The sequence below is a fragment of the Urocitellus parryii genome, chromosome 3 (genome assembly GCF_045843805.1).
Source record: "Urocitellus parryii isolate mUroPar1 chromosome 3, mUroPar1.hap1, whole genome shotgun sequence".
In the NCBI taxonomy this organism is placed as follows: domain Eukaryota; kingdom Metazoa; phylum Chordata; class Mammalia; order Rodentia; family Sciuridae; genus Urocitellus; species Urocitellus parryii.
This window is the reverse complement of record NC_135533.1, coordinates 5,425,217-5,449,286: the sequence shown is the minus strand read 5'-3', so window position 1 is coordinate 5,449,286 and position 24,070 is coordinate 5,425,217. Positions and strand designations below refer to the sequence as shown.

Below are 24,070 nucleotides of genomic sequence, written 5' to 3'. Positions count from 1 at the left end.
TCAGCATTACTGATTTGGGGATATTTGGCCAGACTTTACCAGTTGAGCATCAAGAATCTGAAAATCCAATATCCACAATGTTCCAAGATCCAAAACTCTGAAACTTTCAGGGCATAATGTTACCACTCAGAAGGCTTTGGATTTTGGATTTGGGGATTAAGGGCATCTTAGCCACTATAGTACAACTGGTTGCAGGGTGCTTCCTATCAGGTAAGTTCTGAGACGTGTGTCATTAGGTGATTTATGGGAGACGTAGGGGGCTGCTGCTGGCTTGGCATGGCAATTAAGCTTTTTAAAATGTAAGTAGAAGGGAGTACATGCTAAAATAATGATAAAAGCACAGTACACTAAGTGAGCAAACCATAACACAATCATTGATGATTATTATTGAGCAGATCTACTGAATATAATGGTATGTGCTGTACTTTTACACTGCTGGCAGGGTAGTAGGTGTGTTCACACTGGCATCACTGCAGACATGTGAGTGATGCTCTATGATGTCACTAGGCAATGGGAATTTTTCAACACCACTATATCTTTTTTTTTTTTTTTTTTTTAATACCTGGAGTTGAATCCAGTGGCTCTTAACTACTGAGGCACATCCCCAACCTTTTTTGGTATTTTATTTTGGTATTTTGTTACTGAGTTGCTTAGAGCCTCACTAAGTTACTGAGGCTGGCTTTGAACTTGGCAATCCTCCTGCCTTGGCCTTTGGAGCCACTGGGATTACAGGCATATGCTCCCACACCTGGTAGCTTCATTATATCTTATGGGACTACTGCCATGTTCAGTCCATCATTGACTGTAATGTAGTCACGTGGTACACGAGTGTATAACTACACACAAAAAACATAAGTAAAGGGGCTAGGGATGTGGTTCAAGTGGTAACACACTCACCTAGCATGTGTGAGGCACTGGGTTCAATTCTCAGCAGCACCACATAAAAAATAGAATAAAGATATTGTGTCCACCTAAAAAACTAAAAAATAAAAAAATATTTAAAAAAACATAAGTAATGCAGTTTAAAAATACATTAATCATCATCAATATTGTTTTCTCCCAGTCTTTTCCTTTGTGACTATCAAAAATGAATTATAGATAAGTTTTTACTATTCTAAAAATATTCTGACTTTTTATAACTTTGTATATCCATGAACATCTTTCTTGTCATAAATATATACTTCAACATCATTTTTAGTGCTTCATAGTATGGCATCATAAATTTAACGAAAGCATGGGCTGTAGATGCTTACAACTTTGAGATGTTTAATGAGATATTAAGCCACTAGTGGAAAGAAACATAGTGACTTCTAAGTAATAACTAGCTCACATTCTTTTTTGAGGCTTCTTAAATCTTCTTAATTTTTCATTCTGAAATCTGAAGCTCTCCTTGGTAAATAATTTTATACCAGTACCATTGCTTGAGAATTTTCCATTAAGAAAGTTATTCAACTTGTCTTGTTCTCACAAGTTTGAAAAATTATAATGTTTTCTCTATTTTTTTTTCTTTTCCTTCCAGTGGTGTTTAACAGTTCACTGTTTCTTAAAATATTTTGTTGTTGTGCTGCTGCTGCTGTTTTTGCAGTACTAGGGATTGAACCAGGGCTTGGCACATGCTAGCCCTGAGCTACATCCCTATCCCAATTTCTTAAAATATTGAGGTCACAAAAGTCATGCCCCACCCTTCTTTCCCCCTTGCATAGTTCTAGTTAGTTTTACTTTTCTGTTGAGACTGTTTTCCTGTCTCTCTGTAGATGTTTTACTTTTTCCCTGGATCTGCTCTGAGAGCCATGACTGCATTTCAGTGGGGACCTCTGCGCATCCGAGTCCTCCATGTCTTTTCCTAGGTTTGGCCTAGTTTGAATTGCTATCATATTGAGCTGTGTTTCCTGATTTTCCTTCTAGGATCTTGCCAAGAAGTACTCTGACAAACTAGAATGTTGTGAAAATGAAGTAGAAAAGATAATAGAAGAAATACGTTGCAAAGCAATTGAACGTGGGACAGGAAATGAAAATTACAAGACAACTGGGGTTGCTACAATTGAGGTGTTTTTACCTTCAAGACTAAGAAAAGTGAGTAATTCCCTGAGTGTACACAGGGATCAGTATTTTGTATTATGATCAAATACACTGTTGTTTTTGTAAAGCTACAATCCAAAGTTAAATGCCTTAAGTTACCTTACATGTTGACATTTGATGTTGTGGACTCATTTTTGTTGTTGTTATAGGCTCTTTAACTGGCAGCCTCCATGGCAAGCTTGCTTCTCTAGGATCTCTGAAACGTCACAGAGCTCTGTGTCATGTTCCATCTCTTTCTAGCTTAATGTTTAGAAATACTGGGAAGTCAAAGTGGACATCAGGTTTTCTAGAACCTTATGCACTAGGACATATTTGAAAGGAATTTATCTGTTTCCTATTCTGGTGGAGGTCAGAGGGCAGCCCAATGAGTGCTTAAGCTGGGCCAAAGGGACCTAGGTGGGGCCACCTCATCTCAGGGCCACATCCTCAGAGGTCCAAGTGTAAAAATGTCACTGTGGCAGGGCACTCAGAGATGCCTCTCAGGACCAACCCACGTTAATCCTTCTCAGAAGGAATAAAAAAGTGTATGTAAGAATATATATGTCAGTAATTGTAGGCGCACTGTTCATAATAGCCAGCAGGTGGAAATAACCCAAGTGTCCATCAGTGAATGAATGGATAAATAAATGTGGCACACCCTTACAATGAGAAACTATTTAGCAATAAGAAAGAATGAAAAACACATTTACAACATGGATGGGCTGTGAGGCTTTAGCTCAGTAGTAGTTCAGTCCCCAGTACTGCAAAAAACAAAACAAAACAAAACAAAAAACTCAATCAACAACAAAAACAGAAATAAAAAAAAACTTGGGTCACCTTCAGCAATTGCTGAGTGAAGCCAGGCATGGTGGTACGTACCTGTAATCCTAGGAGCTCAGGTGGCTGTGGCACAAAGATGGCAATTTCAAGGCTAGCCTGGGCCACTTAGTGCAACCCTATCTCAGATTTTAAAGTAAAAAACATGCTGGAGTTGTAGGTCCATGTACTGATTGGGGGGCAGGGGAACCTGGCGTGCTGAGTGAAAAGGCCACATGATCTTGCTTATATGGAGAGTTCAGAAGAGTCAAATCTGTAGAGACAGAACATACATTAGTACAGGGGGTGGGGAGAAAAAGGGAAGAAATGGGAATGTAGGACATGGTGTTTATTTGAGGGGATGACGGTAGAAAAATGTTCTGAAATTTGGTTATAAGTATAGCTGGCCCTGTGACAAACCCTGTGAGCAGCCCTGTCTGGTGGTGGTGCATGGCTGCCCCCTTGAGGGCACTCAGATCACTGGGTGAGTCTGTGCTGGCTTGTGTTTACTAGGCCTTTCTTCCAGGCAGGCAGGGACCTATGTTATATCCGTGATACCAGCTTTTCCAGTTTCATAGGGTAACAGCTGTAACTGGTATTAAATTTAAGTACATTTTATTTTGTTTTGTTTTTAAATAGGACAGGAAAAACTTACTGGAGACTCGATTGCACATCACTGGCAGAGACCTGAGGTCTAAGTAAGTATCTGTGAGCTCCAGGTCCCAGGTGCTCTGCCCTTCTTTACACTCAATCACCAGATCCTCTGGGACCATCCTGTAAGAGAGGCTGGTTAGCTCTCATCCTCCTTTATGTCAGAGAAGTTGCAACTTGTGATGGAGTGGCTTATCTGGACTCAGTGATAGGCAATGGTGGCCTGAGACTTGCACCCTCTTCTCTGCTCCTGGAGGAGCTTGGGGTGAGATGGAGACTATGCACCTCAAAGGAGGGCTTGGGTGTTTGAATGAAGGAATAGGGTAGAAATGGGGAGACGGCTTGGCATCACAGAGTATTGGTTTTGAATTCCATCCTTAGTGCACCAGTAGCTTTCTGTGATCCTCAGCAAAATGTTTTGGCTGATTTCAGACTATTGTCTCTTAGTTAAAAAAAAGGACATCATTACCCTAAGTACATGTATAAAGGTATGAATGGAGTGACTCTACTTTGTGTATAATCAGAGACATGAAAAATTGTGCTCCATGTATACTATGAATTGAAATGCATTCTGCTGTCATGTAAAACAAATTAGAATAAATAAATAAATTAAAAAATAGACCTGCATGTCACTAGTGAAAACCCTGGTTGAGTATTTCATCTCCTTATATATATAATTAATTTATTTGGGGGACTGGGAATGGAATCCAGGGCTTCACTCACGCTAGGCAAGTGCTCCAGCACTGAGCTACGTCCCCAGTCCTTACTTGTATCTTTTTAAATGGTGTTTTGAGGTCTCCAGGGCCATTCAGTATCTCATTTTCCTTTTTGGTCTACCTCAGGGCAATTAGGGATGGATTCAAAACACAACTTTCCTTCAGCACCCATGAATAGATCCTAGGGACCAGCCCCTGCTGGGGGTCCTCCTGGGGAGACCCTGGAAGGTCTGAGGTAGTTTTTAATCCTGGTGTGCAATGAAGGCCCTCCTGCCCAAATGGATAGACATCCCAGTGGTCCCACTGCATGAGGAAACACCCAGTAAAACAGTGGGAAAAGGACTGTTCTTGGAGCTTCAGATTGCCACTAGAGAGCCAGCTTTGTTAAAGTGAGGTGATGTCTGTGAGTCGGTGAATTGAGATCCTGGTGTTTTTGAATAAGAGTATAAAATGGTTATCATGATTAAAATCTTTTTAGTGTATAATAAATAAATTTGCTTTCCTACAGTTTTCACCGGTTTTATTTTGCAGAATAGCTGAAACCTTTGGATTTCAAGAAAATTACATCAAGATTGTCATAAATAAGAAACAGCTTCAACTAGGTATGTTATAGCAGAGAATGCAGAATTTTCCCATAAAGCTAATATGGAAATAATGACTTTCCATTTTTTTCTTGATTTTCCTGTATTTAAAAATATCTAGTTTTATTAAATAATCCCCAGTTACTTGAGTTTGAAGTTCACTAAATAAAAATGTAAAGCAGAAAATAGCTTCCCAGTAAACACTCACTGCCTGCTGTTTGCTAGAGGAGAAGAGAGATGCTCATCACGAGGTCAGCTACAGTCTGTGTGTGCTGAGAGGGAAGACTTGGGAGAGCCCCCGGCTGATGTGGCCTCATGTTGGGCCCAGATTGAGGGGCCCGGTGTGGAAGACGAGGGGTTGCAGGGCAGGCAGAGTCAGCTGAAGTCACAGCTGTGGTCCTCATCCAGGCTCATTCTGCCATTAGGAGACATTTCTGCCTATTGTAACTTGGTGGTGGGGAGAGGTGCTCCTCTGCTTAGTGGGTGAAGGAAGGACACTGGTAACATCAGGCCACCTGGGATGGCTGCCACACCACAGGCTTCTTGAGCCCCAGATGCCACGAGTGCGGCTGTTGATTCAGGGGGCTAGATCTGCCTTACTCGGTCCTAGAGTGTTTCTCCTAAGGAAATGGGAAGGTGTCCATCTGGGGAGAGATCTCCTGTAGCGCCTCACAGATCACTGGCTCGGAGGGCAGGGCTTGGAGCGAGGGTGAGTGGAGATTGGGAGGCATCAGCTCTGCCATGGTACCTGCAGTCCTGTGGTTTGATCGGTTTCCAGTGGGTTCTGGGGCCTCACGAATCCAGTTGTCTCCAGCTTGATGCGCTGTGGCCCTTCACGGCCACTCTTGCCTTCCCTTCCTGTGCCATCTCCAGCCGTTTGCCGCTGTGTGTCTTACGCATCACAGGTCCCTTTTCTCTGTCATCTAATCTCTGTTCTGTTGTGGTGGTGTTCATGGGACAGAAATCCTTGATTTTGATGTTATCAAATCTCTTGTTTTACATTTTGTGTTTTGTTGAAAAAGTGCTTTTCCCAGCTTCTGGACTACAGGGATATTCAACATTTTCTTATATATCAGTTTAGTGTATGAGGACTTTCATCTGTCCAACTAAATATTTCCAGAATGTGTTCAAATCTGTTTATAGCACATAGTATTTGTTATTCTAAAATACGCTTGTATCTGTGTTTACTCTTTTAAATTTTGTTTGCTTATGTGCATCTTTGGTATAATTTTTGTGAGGTTTATATTTTGACAACTTTTTCATAGATCTAGCTTTTGATTTTGTCATTTTTTCCTTGGTTCAGTTTCATTGATTTTTTTGCCATCCTTTCTATACTATATGTGAGGAAACTGAGTCCTGGAAGATAAGTAGTTCACTCAGAATCACAGTTAAAAAAAAAAAAAAAAAGGAAGGAGACCATGATCTTTGTTTTTAACTGACAGGAGATCACCTCTGATAGTGTACTACTGTGCTGAGGCTTTCTGTCCATCTCTCAGAGTTGTGTCTGTTATTTCTCAACTAGAAAATAGGAAAATTTGTGTATTAATTATACTTTCTTGTTTTTCTTTTATACTTCCTAGCTCTCCCTGTAATAGTTTCCCAAATATTTGTGGCTTCAGTTTGGTCTTAGAATAAAGGAAATTGAACTTGGGTCCGTTTCCACTGGATGATTTTAACACTGTTCCATAGTAACAGTTACACAACCAAGTTTCAGCATAATTTTGCCAGTTATGTGGCCTTGTGGTTTGCAAGTGTTGATGCAAGTTTAAGAACTCCATTAACTTCAGAAATGGACTGTTTCCCCCTGAGCTTATGTGATGCTCAATCTGACGCTTACAGGGAAAAGCCTGGAAGAGCAGGGAGTGACTCACAATGTCAAGGCGATGGTGCTGGAGCTGAAGCAGTCTGAAGAGGATGTGCGGAAGAACTTCCAGGCAGAGGAAGAAGAACAGAATGAGGCAGAACTAAAAGAAAAACGAATTCAGAGGACAAAGAGAGGACTGGAGATACTGGCAGAGAGAGGTATCAGCAGAGCTCTGGACTGGCCACCTCACTTGGATACATGAAGGCATCAGGGATTACACAGACCAGAGTGTGGTGGTGTGCACGTCCCTTGTGGAGGTTTCTTCCCTGCAGTCTTAAACTTTTGCAGTGTTCTCTCTGCTGTTTGACTGTGAATTTAATAGAGTTCTTTGGTTTTGTTGCAGCTGAGATGGTGGTGGATCCAGAAACCACACCGTACTTAGACATAGCAAACCAGACAGGCAGGTCCATCAAAATCCCTCCGTCACAGAGAAAAGTAAGTACTAGGAGACACCAGGGGCTTGTTCTTGGATTTGCTGTCATAACAGAGGTGGTTTTGTATTGTTACCATTTCTCAGCCAAGGCTCAGTAGCTTCTTACAGTGAAGAGCTCTAATGACTAGGGGTCTAGCTAATCTTAGTTTATCTGTCTTAAGACACAGTTTGAAGTGGGTTTTGCTATTTAAATATTGTGTTTAAAATTAACAAAGTTAAATTTTGGGGGTTTGGGGTGTTTTGTGATGGGCCTCTTTATGTCACTCAGGCTGGTCTTAAACTCTTGGGCTTAAGTGATCCCCTGACCCAGCCTCCTGAGTAGCTGGGACTATAGCCATGCATTTGCCACAAGGCCTGACTTAATGTAAGTTTTAATATCAGAACTTTGTGAATTGATGTTGCACTGTCAGTGGATTGAGGTTTTTTTTTTTTTTTTTAAAGGTTGGTGTCTGTTTACCTATAGTTCTTTTATAGTAAATGATGATATCTAGATCTTTTTGAAAAAATCTTTATAAGACATAAATTATATAAAAATTGAAATATAAAAAAATCAATGAGTTTCAAAAAATTTGGATCACTTTTGGCACCTTCCCTTCATAACTGTAACAAAATACCTTAGATAATTATAAAGAGGAAAGGTTCATTTTGGCTTATAGTTTTGGAGGCTCCAGTTCATGATCAGTTGGCCCTATGGCTTTGGGCCTGTGGCAAGGCAAGCACATCATGGTGGTAGTATGTGGCAGAGCAAAACTATGCTATCAGCTATGTTATCAGCTAGAAGGAGCCAGAATCGCACAGTCCCCTTTGAGAGTGCACCCTTAATTACCTAAGGACCCCCGCCCCACCCCTCCCATTGCACCATCCTGGGGACCAAGTTTTATTTAGCATGTGGGCCTTTGGGGGACACTTGTCCAAACCATGGCAATTAAAACAAAATTTTTTGTAGTTGTAGATGAACAGAATACTTTTATTTTATTTAATTTATTTTTATGTGGTGCTGAGGATGGAACCCAGTGCCTAGCATTGCTAGGCAAGTGCTCTGCTGCTGAACTACAGCCCCAGCCCTCTGTGGCAATTTTTAAAAAATGGTTTTGGAAATACTGGAGATGAAATATATTTCAGAAAAGCCATGATGACTGAGAATGGAAAGTGATTGCCAGGCAATGTGTCCTGCCCTATAATTCTAGGGTCTTGGGAGAGTGAGGCGGAATCGCTTGAGCCCAGGAGCTCGGGACCAGACCAGGCACAGATTGAGGCCTCCTCTGAAACAACAAACAACACAAAACAAAACCCACCACTTTTTAAAAAGAGGATGTAAGAATGAATGGGTGCTGTTTTGTATGCGTATGTGCAGTCTCATAGAGTACTAGGAATGGACCCAGGTCAGAGACACCAGGAGAAACTAGAAACAAAGGGACAGGTGCTGCTTGTGCTCGAGTCAGCCACGGTGAATTGGGGCTTCAGTGTTTAATTAAGCTTCAATTATATTTTTCTTAATTTTGGCTTTTAGATTGAGTTGTGATCTTGATTTTTGTTTTCATCTTATTTGGTTTTCTTTAGAATTAATATACTTTCAATATAATTTGTTTTATTATATTTTAAAGTGATTTTTTAAAAATCCATATTCTTTCCTAGGCCCTTATGTTAGCTATGGGATATCATGAGAAGGGCCGAGCTTTCCTGAAAAGAAAAGAATATGGAATAGCCTTGCCATGCCTTTTGGACGCTGACAAATATTTCTGGTAGGCACTTTTGTACTTGGTGAAATCCAATTTTAAGAAAGATGGTCCAGATTATGCCCAGCACCTCCCTTCCCTGTGGCTTCGGACTGAGAGTGGTCGATGTAGAAGACTAGTTATGCAGTAGACAAGTTGTGAATGATTTCTTCCCATTGTATTTCTAATTCACCTTTCTTCCCTGGACAGGAAAGAATTATATAAGCATATGCACTTATTTTTTTTTACAACAAACATTTCCTTGCCTGACCTGTCTGTTACAAAGTTCCCCATGAGCATGTCTCCTGATGGTTTTCATATAGATGCTGATGGTTGTTCCCCAAATCCATTGTTTCATTAGGGGATGCAAAATATTGATACTCTGTTATTCCTTCTGCATTTATTGTTAGAATTGTCTGAAAAGAATTAATTTTCTTCTCTGAGCATGGTGATGTATACCTGTAATCCCAGCAACTTGGGAGGCTGAGGCAAGAGGATCACAAATTCAGGGTCAGCCTCAGCCACTTATTTAAGACTCTGTCTCAAAATAAAAAAAGGTGGGGATGTAGCTCAGTGGTAGAGTGCCCCTGGGTTCAATCCCCAGTAGCACACAAACAAAAATTTTTTCCTCATCAACTATTTGGTTTTGGACAAAAAAGAGATCAAAGTACTTGCCTTCTTTCTCCTAATTTTCAGAATCAACCAGTCCCCTAATGGTGACTAGTCAGTTTTTATATTCTTTTTTAAAAAAGTATTAACTAATGAGTTTTAACACAAAACATATGATATTTTTCAAACTTTGGTGTACAAGTTTGCTGTCTTTATTAGCAGATTGCTCCTCTGGCCCTGTTAATGTAATCTTGGTAGTCTCTGTAGACTCTCATCTCTGGAGCCCAAAGACACATTTCTGAGACAGTCTCCACACTGAGATCAGCAATTTACCAGAGTCTGTTTTTTTTTTTTTTTTTTTTTTTACCTCTCATGGTACTGGGGATCAAACCCTGGGCATCATGCATACTATGCTAGCGTCCTACCATTGAGCTAAACCCTCCACCCTTTTCGTAAATCTTATTTTGAGATGCAGTCTTGCTAAGTTGTTCAGGCTGGCCTTAAACTTGTAAATCTCCTGACTGAGCCTCTCAAGTAGCTGGCATTACAGGTGTGCACCACTGTACCCAGCTCCTAATAGGAGAGGAAATTGCATTTAGAGACTATATAATCTCAGCATATTAAACATTTGTAAAGTAGACTTAATATTCGTTAACTTCAGCCAGGCGTGGTGGTGTACATCTATAATCCCAGCAGCTCAGGAGGCTGAGGCAGGAGGATTGAGAGTTCAAAGCCAGCCTCAGCAATTTAGCAAGGCCCTAAGCAACTCAGTGAGACCCTGTCTCTAAGTAAAATACAAAAAAGGGCTGGGGATGTGGCTCAATGGTTAAGTGCCCCTGGGTCTAATCCCCAGTATCAAAAAAGAAAGTAAGTAAGTTAACTTCAGTGTGAACTTGTTTCCAGTTTGGCAAATTCCTAAGATAATCCTCTATACTTTAAAAAGATAAATACAAACATGTAGTTTACTGGCTGCTTTGGTCAGTGCCTTTTAGTCTTAAACAAATCCCAACTTAAGCTAATTTCCACAAAGAAGGACTTTATTGTCCCAGATATTTAGGAGGAGATGAGTGAGGCTGGGAACAGGGAGAACAGGGCTGGGAGCCTCTGGGGCCTCCTGCTCTGTCTGTATCTTCTTCCTTATTGGTGTCAGCTTCATTCTGTGCTGCTGCAGACAAGGGATTCTTAAGTTGGGTCCTTAAAATTCAGGTAAATGTTTCATTTTATTTCATAATTGTGCCTATAATTGTTATTATCAAAAATTTCCAATATGCATAAAAGATAGAAACTAGTATAATGAACTCCCTTTTACTCATCCTCCAGCTTTACCAGTTGTCAAGAAATGGATGATCTGAGCTCATCTGTGTCAGTCTTTCTTAATATTTCTATGGTGGACAAAACCTTAAAGTAATTTTCAAGTCTCAAGAGAACCCCTGAATAGAAATAACTGTATCTTCAGTTCATAGTACATCGACATATTCAGTAGGTACTAGATACAATAATCGAGTAATGGCTGTCAGTTCTTTTTAAGTAGATGTATTAGATTTCCATTATTGCAACAAATAACTGAGATAATCAACTTATGAAGAGGAAAGGTTTCTTTTTACACAGTTTTGGGAGTTTCAGCCCCTGATTGTTTGGCCCATTGGTTGGGCCTGCGGTGGTGTATTACATCATGGTGGTGGAGACTTGACTGAGGCTTGATTTCGGGTGGCTGGAAAGAGAGAGTCTGGAGTCCCACAGTTCCCTTCCAGGGTACACATCCAGCCAATGCCTTCAAACCTCCCACTGACCTCCAGCTCTCAGAGGTTCCCCCCACCTTAGGACCCAGTCTTTGTAGAACATTTCAGATCCAAACTGTAACAGTGGAGAATGCTGTTGGTTTCCTGAGGATCCGTTGATTCTGGCCAACATGTTAGCTTTCTTTTTGTGTGACTGCAACCTCATCCTGAAGAAGACGAACTGTGATGCCAGCCAGCAATCTAGGTGCAAGAAACTTGTTCTCTTTTCTTTCCCACTTGATTTTCCCCCCTACCTTCTCCTAGTAAGCTAGAAGTTCTGTCATAGCTTTGCATGTCTTGGGGTATGATGGGTAGTGTGACCAAAAATAGTTCCTTTCCCTGTTTATTTGTGGTATGGGAATTGAACCTAGGCTTGTGCACACTAGGCACACACTCTACCAGTGAGCTACACCCCCATCCCTCTTTCCTATTTAAAACTGAAAATGGGAGTTCTGCTTTCAGCCAAGGTGGAATAACAGGGACTGTTTACCCGCTCACTTGGAAGCACCTCAGAAACTTGACAAATGTATAAAAGAGCAGCTCCCAGCAGTACAGGGAGGAGGGCCCACCCAGGCAGAGCCTCATGGTTCCTCTGAGTTGATGAGCTGAGAGCCCAGGAGGTGAGAGGAGAGAGCTTTAGAGCAGCCCTGTTGAGTCTACAGGTGGTACTCAGCACATGTGTGTGGGGACACTCCCAAACTGGGCAGGAACTGCCTGAACGAAGCAGAGAAAACAGTCCTCTCTGTTCACAGAGGCCGGGGCAGTTTGTACCCCACCAGCCAAAGTGGACAACTTGAATCACAGACGGAGCATTCAGATGGGTCATGCCGCAATAATAGGGCAAAATTAACCCCAAAGATTACTCTAGTCCTGCCTAACAGAGCCTAAAAACCAGCTTTGAACAATAGATTAAAGTTACTGTTTTCAAGTAACTTAAGTACAGCCCTAACAAAGCTCAGTAATTTAGCAACAAAGAAATAATCCAGCTTCCAATTAAAAATTAGCACGCATGCAGGCTGGGATTATGGCTCAGTGGTAGAGCACTTGCCTCACATGTATGAGGCACTGGGTTCAATCCTCAACACCACATAAAGTAAATAGATAAAATAAAGGTATTGTGTCCATGTACAACTAAAAAAAATTAGCAGGAATGCAAAGAAACCAGAAAATGTAACCCATATTGAGGAGAAAAACCAATTAACAGATGCAGATCCAAAAGTGACACATAAGTTAGAATTGGTAGACAGGGACATTGAAACAATACATTCCAAATACTCATGAAGTTATAGAAGGGCTCGAGTGTGTCAGATGAAGACCTGGGAGACATGCAAAAGACTCATGCTGAAATTTAAGAGAGGGAAAAATAGTGTCTGACAGGTGCCTTGGGTGGGATGAACTGCAGTAGACACTGCAGAAAAGAAATTCAGAAAATGTGAAGATGGGGCAGTAGAAACTCTAGCATGAAAATAGAACCGGGTAAGGGACAGGGAAGAGGATGCCAGAGCACCTGCAGGTTGGGCATCCTGACATGTACAGTTGGTGGTCCTGAAGGGGGCGGGTGGCACAAGGGACTTGAAGAAATAATGGCCAGAACTTTTCCTGATTTGGTGAAACCTATTAATAATAAGGGCTGGGGGGATAGGATTGTAGCTCAGTGGCAGAGCGCTTGCCTAGCATGTGAGGCACTGGGTTCCATCCTCAGCACCACATATAAATAAATAAAACAAAGGCCCATCAACAACTGAAAATGTATATATTAAAACTCTGGGGATGTGGCTCAGTGGTTAAGCACTCCTGGGGTCAATTTTCAATACCAAAATCATCATCATTGTTATATCATCATAAGCCCAAACAGAACATAGTTTTTCTAAAGTGAGGCTCAACAGATTTTATTTAAACAAATGTCATACATTTATTTTAATGTTGCTTTATTGTGAGAATTTACTGATAGTGTTTTATTTTTGTGGTACTGGGGATAGAACCCAGGGCTTCGTGCAAGGTAAGCAAGCATTTTATCACTGAGCTACTTCCCTAACCCCCCTTTTTTAAATATTTTATTTTTTAGTTATAATTGGACACAGTATCTTTATTTTAACAATTTATTTTTATGTGGTGCTGAGGATTGAACATGCTAGGCGAGTGCTCTACCGCTGAGCCACAACCCCAGCCCCTTCCCTAACCCTTTTTATTTTTTATTTGAGACAGGGTCTTGCTAAGTTGCTGAGGCTAGCCTCAAACTTACAGTCCCTCCTGCCTCAGCTTCCCAGATCTCTGGGACTACAAGGTTTGTGCCTCCACACCGTGTGGCAGTGTGGAATATTAAAGCTACTAAAATTGTAAATCAAAGAAATATTAATAAAGATATACCCAGGGCTGCCGTGTAGCTCAGTGGGGAAGTCCTGCCTGGCACATGCAAGGCCCTGCATTTAGTTCCCAATCCCACAAACACAATTTTATTCTAGGTTTTTAAAAAACAATTTTTTGCCCAACTTACATGATTAGGTTCAAATAGAGGCCTAGCAGTTTCAGAATTAATATGTAGAAGCTGATTTCCTAAAATGAATAGAATAAAATGCACTCCTCTAGTGGGAGATGTGTTTTTGTTTTTGGCTTTTGGCTGCACATATTCTCAGTTCTGAGGCACACTTGAGATGAGTACACATTATATTTTAACTGAAATGAGGCCATTTATGTCCTTGTCTTGATGCTTATTAAATGAGTCTGTAGGAAATTGAAAATGTGACAAAAGTCCATTTCTGTGAATGGCAGGACCATCTCTTACAGAAACCTGAACATGTTAGGAGGCAGATTGGGAGGTCTCCTCTTGAGTAAAAGATTGGGTCAAATTCACAGGCTCCTTCTTTTCCCCTCAAAGTCGAGTTCTTAGGCCGAGCCACAGATTTGGAAAAACAGAGATAACAAATAAATGTAAAGCACCTGCTTGAACACATTTTCCTACCCCCACTGGACTGTGCACAGGCCTTACCCGTGGGAGACCACTGTTTTAAGGGGTAAATGACAAGGTCAGACTCGATTCATTTTTCTTTGCTGAACATTCGTTGATAAGACAGGAAGCTTGAGGACATGTGCATTCTATCGTTTCATATAAAAGCAGTCTTAATTTAGTAGGATAACAGTGAAAACAGAAAAACCCTTTAGAATTTCTTAGTGTAAAATTTGTGGTTCCAGGTATTCTCCTTTCTTTTTGAAGACTAAAGATCTATATTTGCAGTATGAATTTTAATATAATTACACTTGAAATCCAAATAAATAATCTTGTGCAGACAGAATCTACATTCTTTCTAGACTAAACTGACTTCTGTTTATTGTCTTATGTGTCTTCCTTTTTCTGGATTCAGCCCACTATCTCAGCTACAAAGTATCCTTCAGTCTGCACATGGTGAGAAATCAGCTAGCCAACTTAGAGCTGGTGTTTTCTAGATGGTTTCCTCCCAGTGTGAATATGATCGAGCTTGAAGGCCTTATTAGAATCTTCTGTCAGTTGAGGCATTCTTAGAAGTGATTTGGGGGACTCTATTTTTAAAGCAGTAGTTCTCAACTCTTCCTGGGCATTAAAATTGGCCTTAGAGATTTTAGAAAATAGCATCTAGGCCCCTTCCCGAGAGACTTCTGTTACTGCTGGTCTAAAAAAGAGGGAAAGGGAAAGAAAAGAAAAAGATTGTTCATGTCTTCGTGCTTCCGATTTGCAGTCAAAATTGGCAACCACTGTGGTAAAGCTGGGTCTCCTCTGTTTGCTGAGGGGTGCTGACAGTGGCCTTGGATTCTGCTTCCTGCAAGGCCTCTTTCCCAGCCTGCCAAGTGGGTATGGTGTGTCTGTCTGTCCTCCTCCATCCTAGGGCAGTTGATTTTAGGCTGCTATTCCTGAGCCCTAATTTCTTTTTTCCTTGTTGGAAAGATTCAGATTATAAATACAGCTCCCCTTGTAAGTGCTGGGATCTTTGTTTTTGAGCAATCTTTGCAACACATCAAGAACCAGGAAAGAATTCCAGTAATACCCTCAAAAGGTGACTAGTGCCACTTGTCTGTGACGTGGTCCCCTCTCCTTCCAGCGAGTGCTGCAGGGAGCTGCTGGACACCGTGGACAACTATGCTGTGCTGCAGCTGGATATAGTGTGGTGTTACTTCCGCCTGGAGCAGCTGGAATGCCTGGATGATGCAGAAAGAAAGCTAGACTTGGCCCAGAAATGCTTTAAAAATTGTTATGGGGAAAATCACCAGCGGCTGGTGCACATAAAAGTATGTTACTGTCATTTGTTTTTTGTATTGTTGAGCCCATCTCTGGAAATTGTATTTGTTCCTGCTAAATTATTTATTTAGACTGCTGCTTTTATCTGATAGTAGTATGTAATATGCTCTTTTTAAGCTACATTTTAAAAAAATTGTTAAGTGATTTACAAGTCTGGCTCTTTCCTTGGTCTGTATTTAGCCCAGGGGAACATAGTTTTCTGATCATGGATGCCCCCTACATACACTCATGATCACCTGACCAGGAGAGCACCTGTGATATATTCACATTCAGTAGCATCTGATGAAAGATATAAATGCAAAAAATAGACATCCCGGGGCTGGGGTTGTGTTAGAGGGCTCGCCTAGCAAATGGGAGGCCCCAGGTTCCATCCTCAGCACCATAAAAAGGTAAATAAATAAAATAAAGGTATTGTGTCCATCTACAACTAAAAAAAACCAAAACAACCAAACACACACACACAATTCTAGAGTAATGGCTCACAGAAATCAGTTATAACCCAAGAGCTGTGACTTGAGTAAGGATTCTTCTGATCTCTCAAGTTGTCAGAATCCCGCGGGGCATGATAGCCTCTGCCTGGTCTGGATTTTCACCACCTTCTCCAGTAGGCAAAGGGGCCCCTCTCCTGGATGGCCTGAGATAGGTGTCCTGGCCCTGCGTTGCACTCACGTGCCTGGGGCCTTCACGTTGCCATCAACAGTAGTGACACTATGGTCACAGCAGCGTTGCTACCTTGACACTACGAAGACAGAATAATGGCTGTGAGCGTTGGCACCAATGATTATAAATAAGACGGTTTTATCCTTTTTACCAATAACTTTAGGGCAACTGTGGGAAAGAGAAGGTGTTGTTTTTGAGACTCTACTTGCTTCAGGGGATCCGAAACTATCACAGTGGGAATGGAGAAGAGGCCTGCGAGTACCTCAACAAGGTGAGAAAGGAAGCTGTAGGCATTTCCACCTGCCTTTTTCTTATCCCCAGAAGTGAAATGTTGAGGAACTCGGCAGTTTGTGACTTGTGAGAAATGTGCATCTCTTTCCTACTCCCATCCCTCATGTACTATAAACACATCTGTATTCGTTAGGATTCAGGCCAGATGCTATAATAAGGACACTTCAAAAGATGGTGACTTTAATCAGGCAGATGTTTCTGTCCTTTCACCCAGCAGTCTAGAGGTGAGCAGGCAGGACTGGGTAACAGCTCTGCGGGGCATCCCAGATTGCTCCTGTCAGTGCTCTGCCACCAGCAGAGGGGCTGGAGAGCCACCAGCAGAGGGGCTGAAGGGTCGGAGCAGGCCTCAGCTTTATTACAGAAAGACGCAGGTCACGGAGTGGTCGCTCCCACAGCACTCAGCCTGTTGGCACGTATTGTGGTATGGGTGAGCTCTGCAGGCACTGACAGTGTTTTCTGCTTCAATTTATTCTGGTTAATAAGGGGATGAGTTTAGAGTTTCTGTTAAAAAAATCTGATCTGCAGTAATTCTTTTAGGCTTTAGCTTTGTGTTGGACTTTGATGTTTTTGTAGTTACATGATTCTTGCATTTCTCCCTGTCTGTAGGCACGTCAGCTCTTTAACGAGCTATACATCGACCCGTCAAAAGTACACAACTTGCTGCAGTTGGGGTTCACCGCCCAGGAGGCTCGGCTTGGCCTGCGGGCCTGCGAAGGGAATGTGGATCATGCAGCCACGCATATTTCCAACCGCAGAGAGGTACCCACCTCACGTGCATGCTGATGCCTGTGCCTTTTGGGAGGTTGGGAAGGGTGAGGCATAGTGAGCTTATTTCTGAAGTGCCTGAGCTCCCTCAGGTATGATGGAACAAGAGACGATCCCATAGGAAGTATTAGCAATAGGATCTCCTTACCACTCCAGATCAGGAAAGGAAGGAGTGGCTTTGGTTCTTGATTACATCAACTTTCAGGCAGGTTACACAAGCAGTCTCTTCTTTCTCTCTAGACACCATGATGTATTTAAGAAAATAATTTTTTTTTTGTAGTTGTAGATGGACAGAATGACTTTATTTGTTTATATTTATGTGGTACTAAGGATTGAACCCAGTGCTTCACATGTGCTGGACAAGCATTCTGCCACCGAGCCCCAGCCCCAGCCCCAGCCCCAGCCCCAGCCCCAGCCCCATCCCCAGCCACCATGGTGTTTTTCTTGAAACCATTTTAAGGGGGCTGTGTTTTCTCAGGGGGCAAGAATGATAGTTTGGGATTGTGTTCTTGCCTACAAACACAAGTCAGATCATAGAAACAAGTAGCATCATGTTACAAAAGCACAGGTATAAAGCTACAATTATTCAAAACAAGTAAAGAAAGCTTTAGAACTTTGGAATTAGAATCTTTTCATGTATGCTCTCTATACAGCAGAGGACCTGGGGTCCAGAGAGCTAATGATGGGCTATTAGCAATAGGGCCACTTTTCTGTCCAGAACAAGAAGTTGGCAATAGCCTCTCACAGAGAGGTCTAGCTGTGAACCCCAGCCACAGCCTTCTCTGGAATCTTCACATATGTATCCCTGGTTCCCTTTTTGCTGAACATTAGGGTAATCCTTAGGAGGACAGCAACCTGTGGAGCTGTGGGAATGGGCAGGAAAGCCAACTGTCATTGGCCTGCCTGGCTCCAGTGTGGGAGTGGATTCATGGGTCAGATTACAGGAGAGCCAGTCAAAAGGGCTGTTTTAGGTTTCTCTTTCATGACACGAGTGTTACCATCAGTCATGGTCCACCAGTTTTGCTGTGGACATCAGCGATGGGTAAAGGCAGTGACTAAAAAGCATGGCTCTGCGTGTTTGCATGTGGTCCAACTCAGTACTAACAGAGAAGCAGACATTGCTGGGCACGGTGGCCTCTCCTGGCCTCCCAGACCTGACTGAGGCAGGAGGAGCAACTTGTGAGACCCTGTCTCAAAATGAAAATAAAAGGACTGAGGATGGTGCTCAGTGGTAGAGCACCCCTGGGTTCAGGCTTCAGGACCAAAACAGAAAAGAAAAGCAGATATTTGTGACAATGCATTTATTACTTTTCTTTTACTTCATTGTGGAAAAGATTTCTTTAGTATTTGGAAAGCCAGTATTTTAAAATGAGGTCATTTGAAAAATATTATTGTATAATACTTTATAATTCACAAAACATTTTCATAGTAATGTCATTAAGTTCTGCCTCTGACTACCTGTGAGGCCAGGGATGAATAATTCTCATTTTGCAGTGTGAACTCTGGCTCAGAGACTGACTTTTAAATAAAGTAGAGTGCTGATAAGTTTCAGCCCTTGGAGAAAACGCAGAGAAACACCAGCACACATGGAGCAGTTGTGCCTGCTCACCCTTCCCCTTGGTGAATGTTGTAGTTGGGGTGCTTATGGTTAAAAGCAACAACACAAAAAAATCGAGACTGTCCTCATGGAAAAGGAAGTTGGTGGGGTTTATTGGCCTGTAAAGCCCCAGAGAGGGATGGTCTCAGGGTTAGTTGATTCAGTGGCCTATCCGTGTTGCCAAGGACATGGTCTGTCTGCCTCCCCTCTGTGCTATCCTCCTGGAAGTCCTAAGCACCTCACAGACTGGCCATTCACAGAGGCCAGGGGACTGTGAGACCTGATGGGCTTAGGCCTGTGGCAGCAGATATTGACGTAGACCATTCAGAGCCCACCTGGGGAGCTGGGTCAGCCCCCCACACCCTAGGGAGGTGTAGAATGGATATTGGAAAGACAAACACAGTGCCCCACAGAACCGGAGCTCAAGTGCAAGGTAAGACTGCCCCCTCAGTTCCTGAGGCTCTACATCATGGGTAGTTCTTAAAAGTATGTATTTTCTTGTACAACATGGTCCTCAACTGGGAGAATTCTACCTAGGAGGTCCCACAGCCTGTTTTACCAGGCCTGTCCTTCAGAACCCAACTCTTACAGAAGGTGTGTGTACAGAGTATTTCAGTGCAGTACTCATTGTCACTCCTGCTAAGGTACAGAGGAATGTTCCAGAATAGTGTGATTTTTCTCATGTTTGGTTATGTGGTTAAAATGAACCTGACACGGCGTTTGTGATTGCAGGAGTGTCCTTGAGGCCCCAGCTTGTTTGCAGTTCTGGGTTAGGCAATGCTGGTTAGGCTTCTCACTGCTGGCAGGGTTTTTGTGCATGCATGTGGTGCATATTTCTTTGCCTTCAAGAATATAAACGGAGGAAGCTGTAATTGGAAGCAGAGGATGCGGCTGGGTAAAGGCCTCTGGCGTGGGGGGTGTGAACAAAATAAAGTGGTGGCATGCGGGAACCTTGCTGGCTGTGTGGTTGCACACAGTCGCAGGGCAAGGTCAGCTCAGAGGCCTTTGTAGGGCCCAGGGAGATAGGAATAAGGAGCTGTGGGCTGATAGGGGAGAAGGGAGCCCCTGCAGGCTTTGAGTCCACAGGTGAGGCGATGAAGCCCACTATGATGTGCAGAAGTCATTAGGAGTGGACACCCAGGGCATTTCGAAGACATCAGGAGGGTGGGGACAGGTGCATCACAGCTGAGGCAAAGGTAAGAGTTTGTGTCGCGCATACTCCAGGGAGCTGACTAGAGGTTCTCCTGTGTTAGGAACAAAAGTTAGCCTCTGTCCCCAGAAGTAGCTCAGCAGCCACCCATTCCACTTGGTCTTCCTTCTGACACCCGAGGGAAATGTTGGTGCCACCTAAAATTTGTGGTGTTTCCTAAGCGATGAGGTCATTCTGCTGCTTCAGCATGAAGGAAGAGGGGTGCTTGGAGCTGGGTTCAGCCCCAAAGGCAGGAGTGGATCTTGGGAGGAGCATAGACTGCTTTCCCTGTGCTCACTGCCATGGGTCATTGTGACCTTGGCACCATCACTCAGCATCTTCAAAGTTTCTGTCTCCTTGTTGACAAAGTGATGAGGTTGAATCAGATTAGTGGTTTTCAAACCTCTTTTTGTTTGTTTGAATTTTTATGTCTTTCATAGTGCTGGAGATCAAACCCAGAGCCTAATGCATATTAGGCAGGCACTCTACCACTGAGCTACATTCCCAGCCCCAGACTTATATTTTGAAGCAATTAAAATTCCCTTTCCTTGCCAGGTGTGATGCCTCACACCTGTAATCCCAGTGACATGGGAGGCTGAGATAGGAGGACCAACAGTTCAAGGCCAGCCTTAGCAACTTAGTAAGACCCTGTCTCAAAAAAATAAAAAGGGCTGTGGATGTAGCTCAGTGGTATTGCACTCCCTTGGGTTCAATCCCCAGTACTGGAAAAATTTTAAATTAAAAAACCAAAACTCCTTCTTAAATGTTTTTTTTTTTTTTTGTATATTTGTTTGTTTGTTTTGGTGCTGGGGATTGAACCCATGGCCTTGTGCATGTGAGGCACACACTCTACCAACTGAGCCATATCCCCAGCCCCTTAAATGATGTTTTTATGGGTCAGTATAGAATTCTCCCACTTGAGGCCAGGTGCTGGGAGAAGGGACAAGACAGTTCCTGCAGCCAGCTCCTGCACAGCAACAGCAAGCTCTTCCAAAAAGCAGGGTTACATGGCCATTGTCCCCTTGAGCATCCTGAAGGTGGGTCAGTGATACTGGCGTCATCCAGGAGGAATGGCTCCCTGGGTGATCATTACGTGCTCCTCCCGGTGCCGACACCTGTCTCTGGCAGCCTCCGAACCTGAGTGCTTGCCAGGTTCTTGATGCAGTGTTGGGCTTGGGAGGCTCCTCCTCCGTGCCTCTGCAGCAGCTCCCCAAGCTCCCTGCCCTGGCTCTGTTGCTTTTGACCAGTCCAGGGTAGGTAGAGAGAGCCCCTCCTTCTTTTTTGTTTGGTTATTCACCTTTTAACCTCAAGAACCCAGCAGAGCATGGATTTTACTTTCTGTGAAATCTCAGCCTCTAGCTTAGTGGGACTTGCTGTTTTCTCCAAGGAACTGGCCCAAATCAGGAAAGAGGAGAAAGAGAAGAAGAGGCGTCGCTTGGAGAGCATCAACTCTTTGAAGGGGATGGGCTACCCCACACACGCAGCCAAGCACGCCCTCCATCAAGCCGGCGGGAACCTGGACGAGGCTCTGAAGGTGACCCCTCCCTGGGACGCGCTGCCCTTTCCTGCTGTCCCGCCAGCCCCGCTTCCTGCACTCTGCAGCGTGCTTCCCTGGGCCATCGAGCTCACTCCCGGGCCGGGCCGCCTTCCTAATTGCTGCTTTGCACCTAGGGTTGGCTTTCTGTGTCATCAGCAGAGTGGCAGAGCCAGAAGGATGGGTCCAGGCTCCCTCTCCGCTGAGGCCTGCTGGCTCAGGAGTGTGGCGAACGTTTACGTGGGCAGTCCGCAGGCCAGGACTCTGAGTGGGGTTTCTGTTAGCAGCAGAGAGTTTGATGTCAATGGCATAAATTTCCTAATTTCAAAACAGAAGAGAATGATACAAGTTTTACTATAATTTTTTTAAATTAAATTTTTATTTGACTTATTTTATCTGATAGGTAGTACCTATTGGCAAAGGGGATTTTTTTTTTCCTTTCTTTTTTTTTTTTCTTTTCTTTGTAGTACAGTTGGATTGAACCCAGAGGTTCTCTTACTATTTTATTTTATTTTTTTGGTGGTGGGTTACCAGGGATTGAACCACATCCCCAGCCCTTGCCTCAGCCTCCTGAGGCATGCACCACCGTGCCCAGCTGAGGTACTCTTACTATTGAGCTATTTTTTGAGACGGTCTTGTTAAGTTGCTGAGGCTGGCTTTAAACTTGAGACTCTCCTGCCTCAGCCTCTTGAGCAGCTGGTATAGGTGTGGCCACTGCACCTGATGCAAAGAACTCCTTAAAGCCACACACTTCATCCAGGTCCAGCCCCTCCAGTCTGTTCAAGAGGTTCTCAGTAGGGCCGGGGCTGTGCTACATCCCAGGAGCTCAAAGTGGGAGACCACTGCCCTGGGGATACCCACAGACCAGCAGCAGATGGAACACACAGGATGAGGACCACACATGGTGCATGGGCTGGGGCGGGAGCCAGGTACCAGCAGGGAGCCAGGCAGAAGGAGGTGCCTGTTGTCTGGGTGGGGACAGGGCAGTGTTGGGGGCTGGGGTAGGGCTAGAGAGGGGGTAGACCAATGGTCAGTGGCCAGGTGCTACCTCATCTTCTGGGCTAAGGAGGCCACAGGAGCCCACCCTGTCTCGCCTTCTGTATTTGCCCTGTGCCTGAGAAGGCCACATAGGGCAGTATTTTTATTAACATTTTTAAATTAAAAAACATTATTTGAATATCAAGTTTGATTTTGATTGTTTTGGGGCAGTGCTGGGAGTTAAACCAGGGCCTAGTACATGCTGGGCAAGTGCTCTACCACTGAACTATCTCAGTGCTCTAGTTTGAGTTTTCTTATATGTCAGAGAACTGTAAAAGGCAGGAAAATGTGACTATATGAAGGAACTGATGGGGCTAAAAATAGTTTTTAATAATGAACGTAGTTCATAAATCCATTTAGCCACTCTTGAAGTATTTTATGCTAGATGGCAAATTGCCCAGAGGGTCTTAAGGTTAATAGTTAATGTGTGAAGTCAAGGGTCCAAACATAACTTCTGGCTGGGAGTGGTGGTGCATGCCTATGATCCCAGCTATGTAGGAGGATCGCAAGTTCAAAGCCAGCCTCAGCAACTTGGCAAGACCTGTCTCAAAAAACAAATAAAACAAAGCCATCTGGGATGTAACTCAGTGGTTACATGCTGGGTTCTATCCCCAGTGCCACACAATTCATTGCACCAAGGTCGTTCATGACCCTTTCCTGGTGGCCTCATGCATGCTAGGCTGAAGGGTGACTTGTCAGGAGGGCAGGATGCATGCTGCGTACCACAGATGAGCATGGATGTGACAGTCCATGCAGCACTGAGCAGGGTCTCACTGAGCTACTAGTGCCTCCTTCAGGTCAGGAGGGCGTGGTGCCTTCAGAGGCGAGGAGGCCTGCTCAGCAGCCTTCTGTTCACTTCCTTCTGTGGCCTCTGCCCAGAGCTGCGCTCTGGCGGAACCGTGTGCCCTCCTGAGCTGCCTCCTCCTGCTCTCCACTTGGCACGTCTTGCTCCCAGGGAAGAAGGGAGCTTTTTTCCTGGTCACTTTTGCTCCCCCTTCAAACCTCCAGTCTGAGGTGACATTTGATTGGAGCCTTCTGCAAACACAGCTTGGCCCCCAGTCTGGGTTGGGCCCCTTTCCTGGCTTTATGGCACCTTCGCATGGCCCACCACAGTGTCCCAGGTGGTCTGTCTGTGCTACAAGTAGACAGGCCTGGGCTGTCTGCTGGTGCACTGTGGGTGCTGTGCCCTGGCCCCGTGGGCAGTTGTGGTGAGTCACGGTGTCCCTGTGCTTTCAGATTCTCCTCAGTAACCCTCAGATGTGGTTAAAAGATTCAGATTCTGATACCAATAGCCGAGAAAGCCCTTCCCAGGAAAGCATTGACCAAGTGAGTGACTGGCCTTTACGCCCCCAGCTCTGGCGCCCCGGGTCCCTCAGGTGGGCTGGCTGGGGAGGGCAGGGTGGCGGCAGGATAGGGCAAGCTGTGCTGCTGCCCAGGTTTCCAGGCTCCAGGCAGGACCTGCGAGGGAGGGCCGCCAGCACGCGCAGCAGGAAAAATCAGAAAGCCTC

At 43.9% G+C, this 24,070-nt stretch overlaps 1 protein-coding gene across 2 annotated transcripts in view; it reads left to right on the top strand.

Moving 5' to 3' along the window:
- Nub1 (negative regulator of ubiquitin like proteins 1) overlaps window positions 1–24,070 on the top strand; it is a 30,907-nt gene that overhangs the window by 4,750 nt on the left and 2,087 nt on the right. For both annotated transcript variants that reach the window (XM_026379808.2, XM_026379809.2), the window contains exons 3-13: window positions 1,906–2,073; window positions 3,514–3,572; window positions 4,773–4,843; window positions 6,662–6,844; window positions 7,030–7,121; window positions 8,755–8,861; window positions 15,292–15,478; window positions 16,312–16,419; window positions 17,046–17,198; window positions 21,378–21,524; window positions 23,799–23,888. In XM_026379808.2, the coding sequence (XP_026235593.2) occupies window positions 1,906–2,073; window positions 3,514–3,572; window positions 4,773–4,843; window positions 6,662–6,844; window positions 7,030–7,121; window positions 8,755–8,861; window positions 15,292–15,478; window positions 16,312–16,419; window positions 17,046–17,198; window positions 21,378–21,524; window positions 23,799–23,888 (1,365 nt within the window). The remainder of the gene's footprint in view (window positions 1–1,905; window positions 2,074–3,513; window positions 3,573–4,772; window positions 4,844–6,661; window positions 6,845–7,029; window positions 7,122–8,754; window positions 8,862–15,291; window positions 15,479–16,311; window positions 16,420–17,045; window positions 17,199–21,377; window positions 21,525–23,798; window positions 23,889–24,070) is intronic.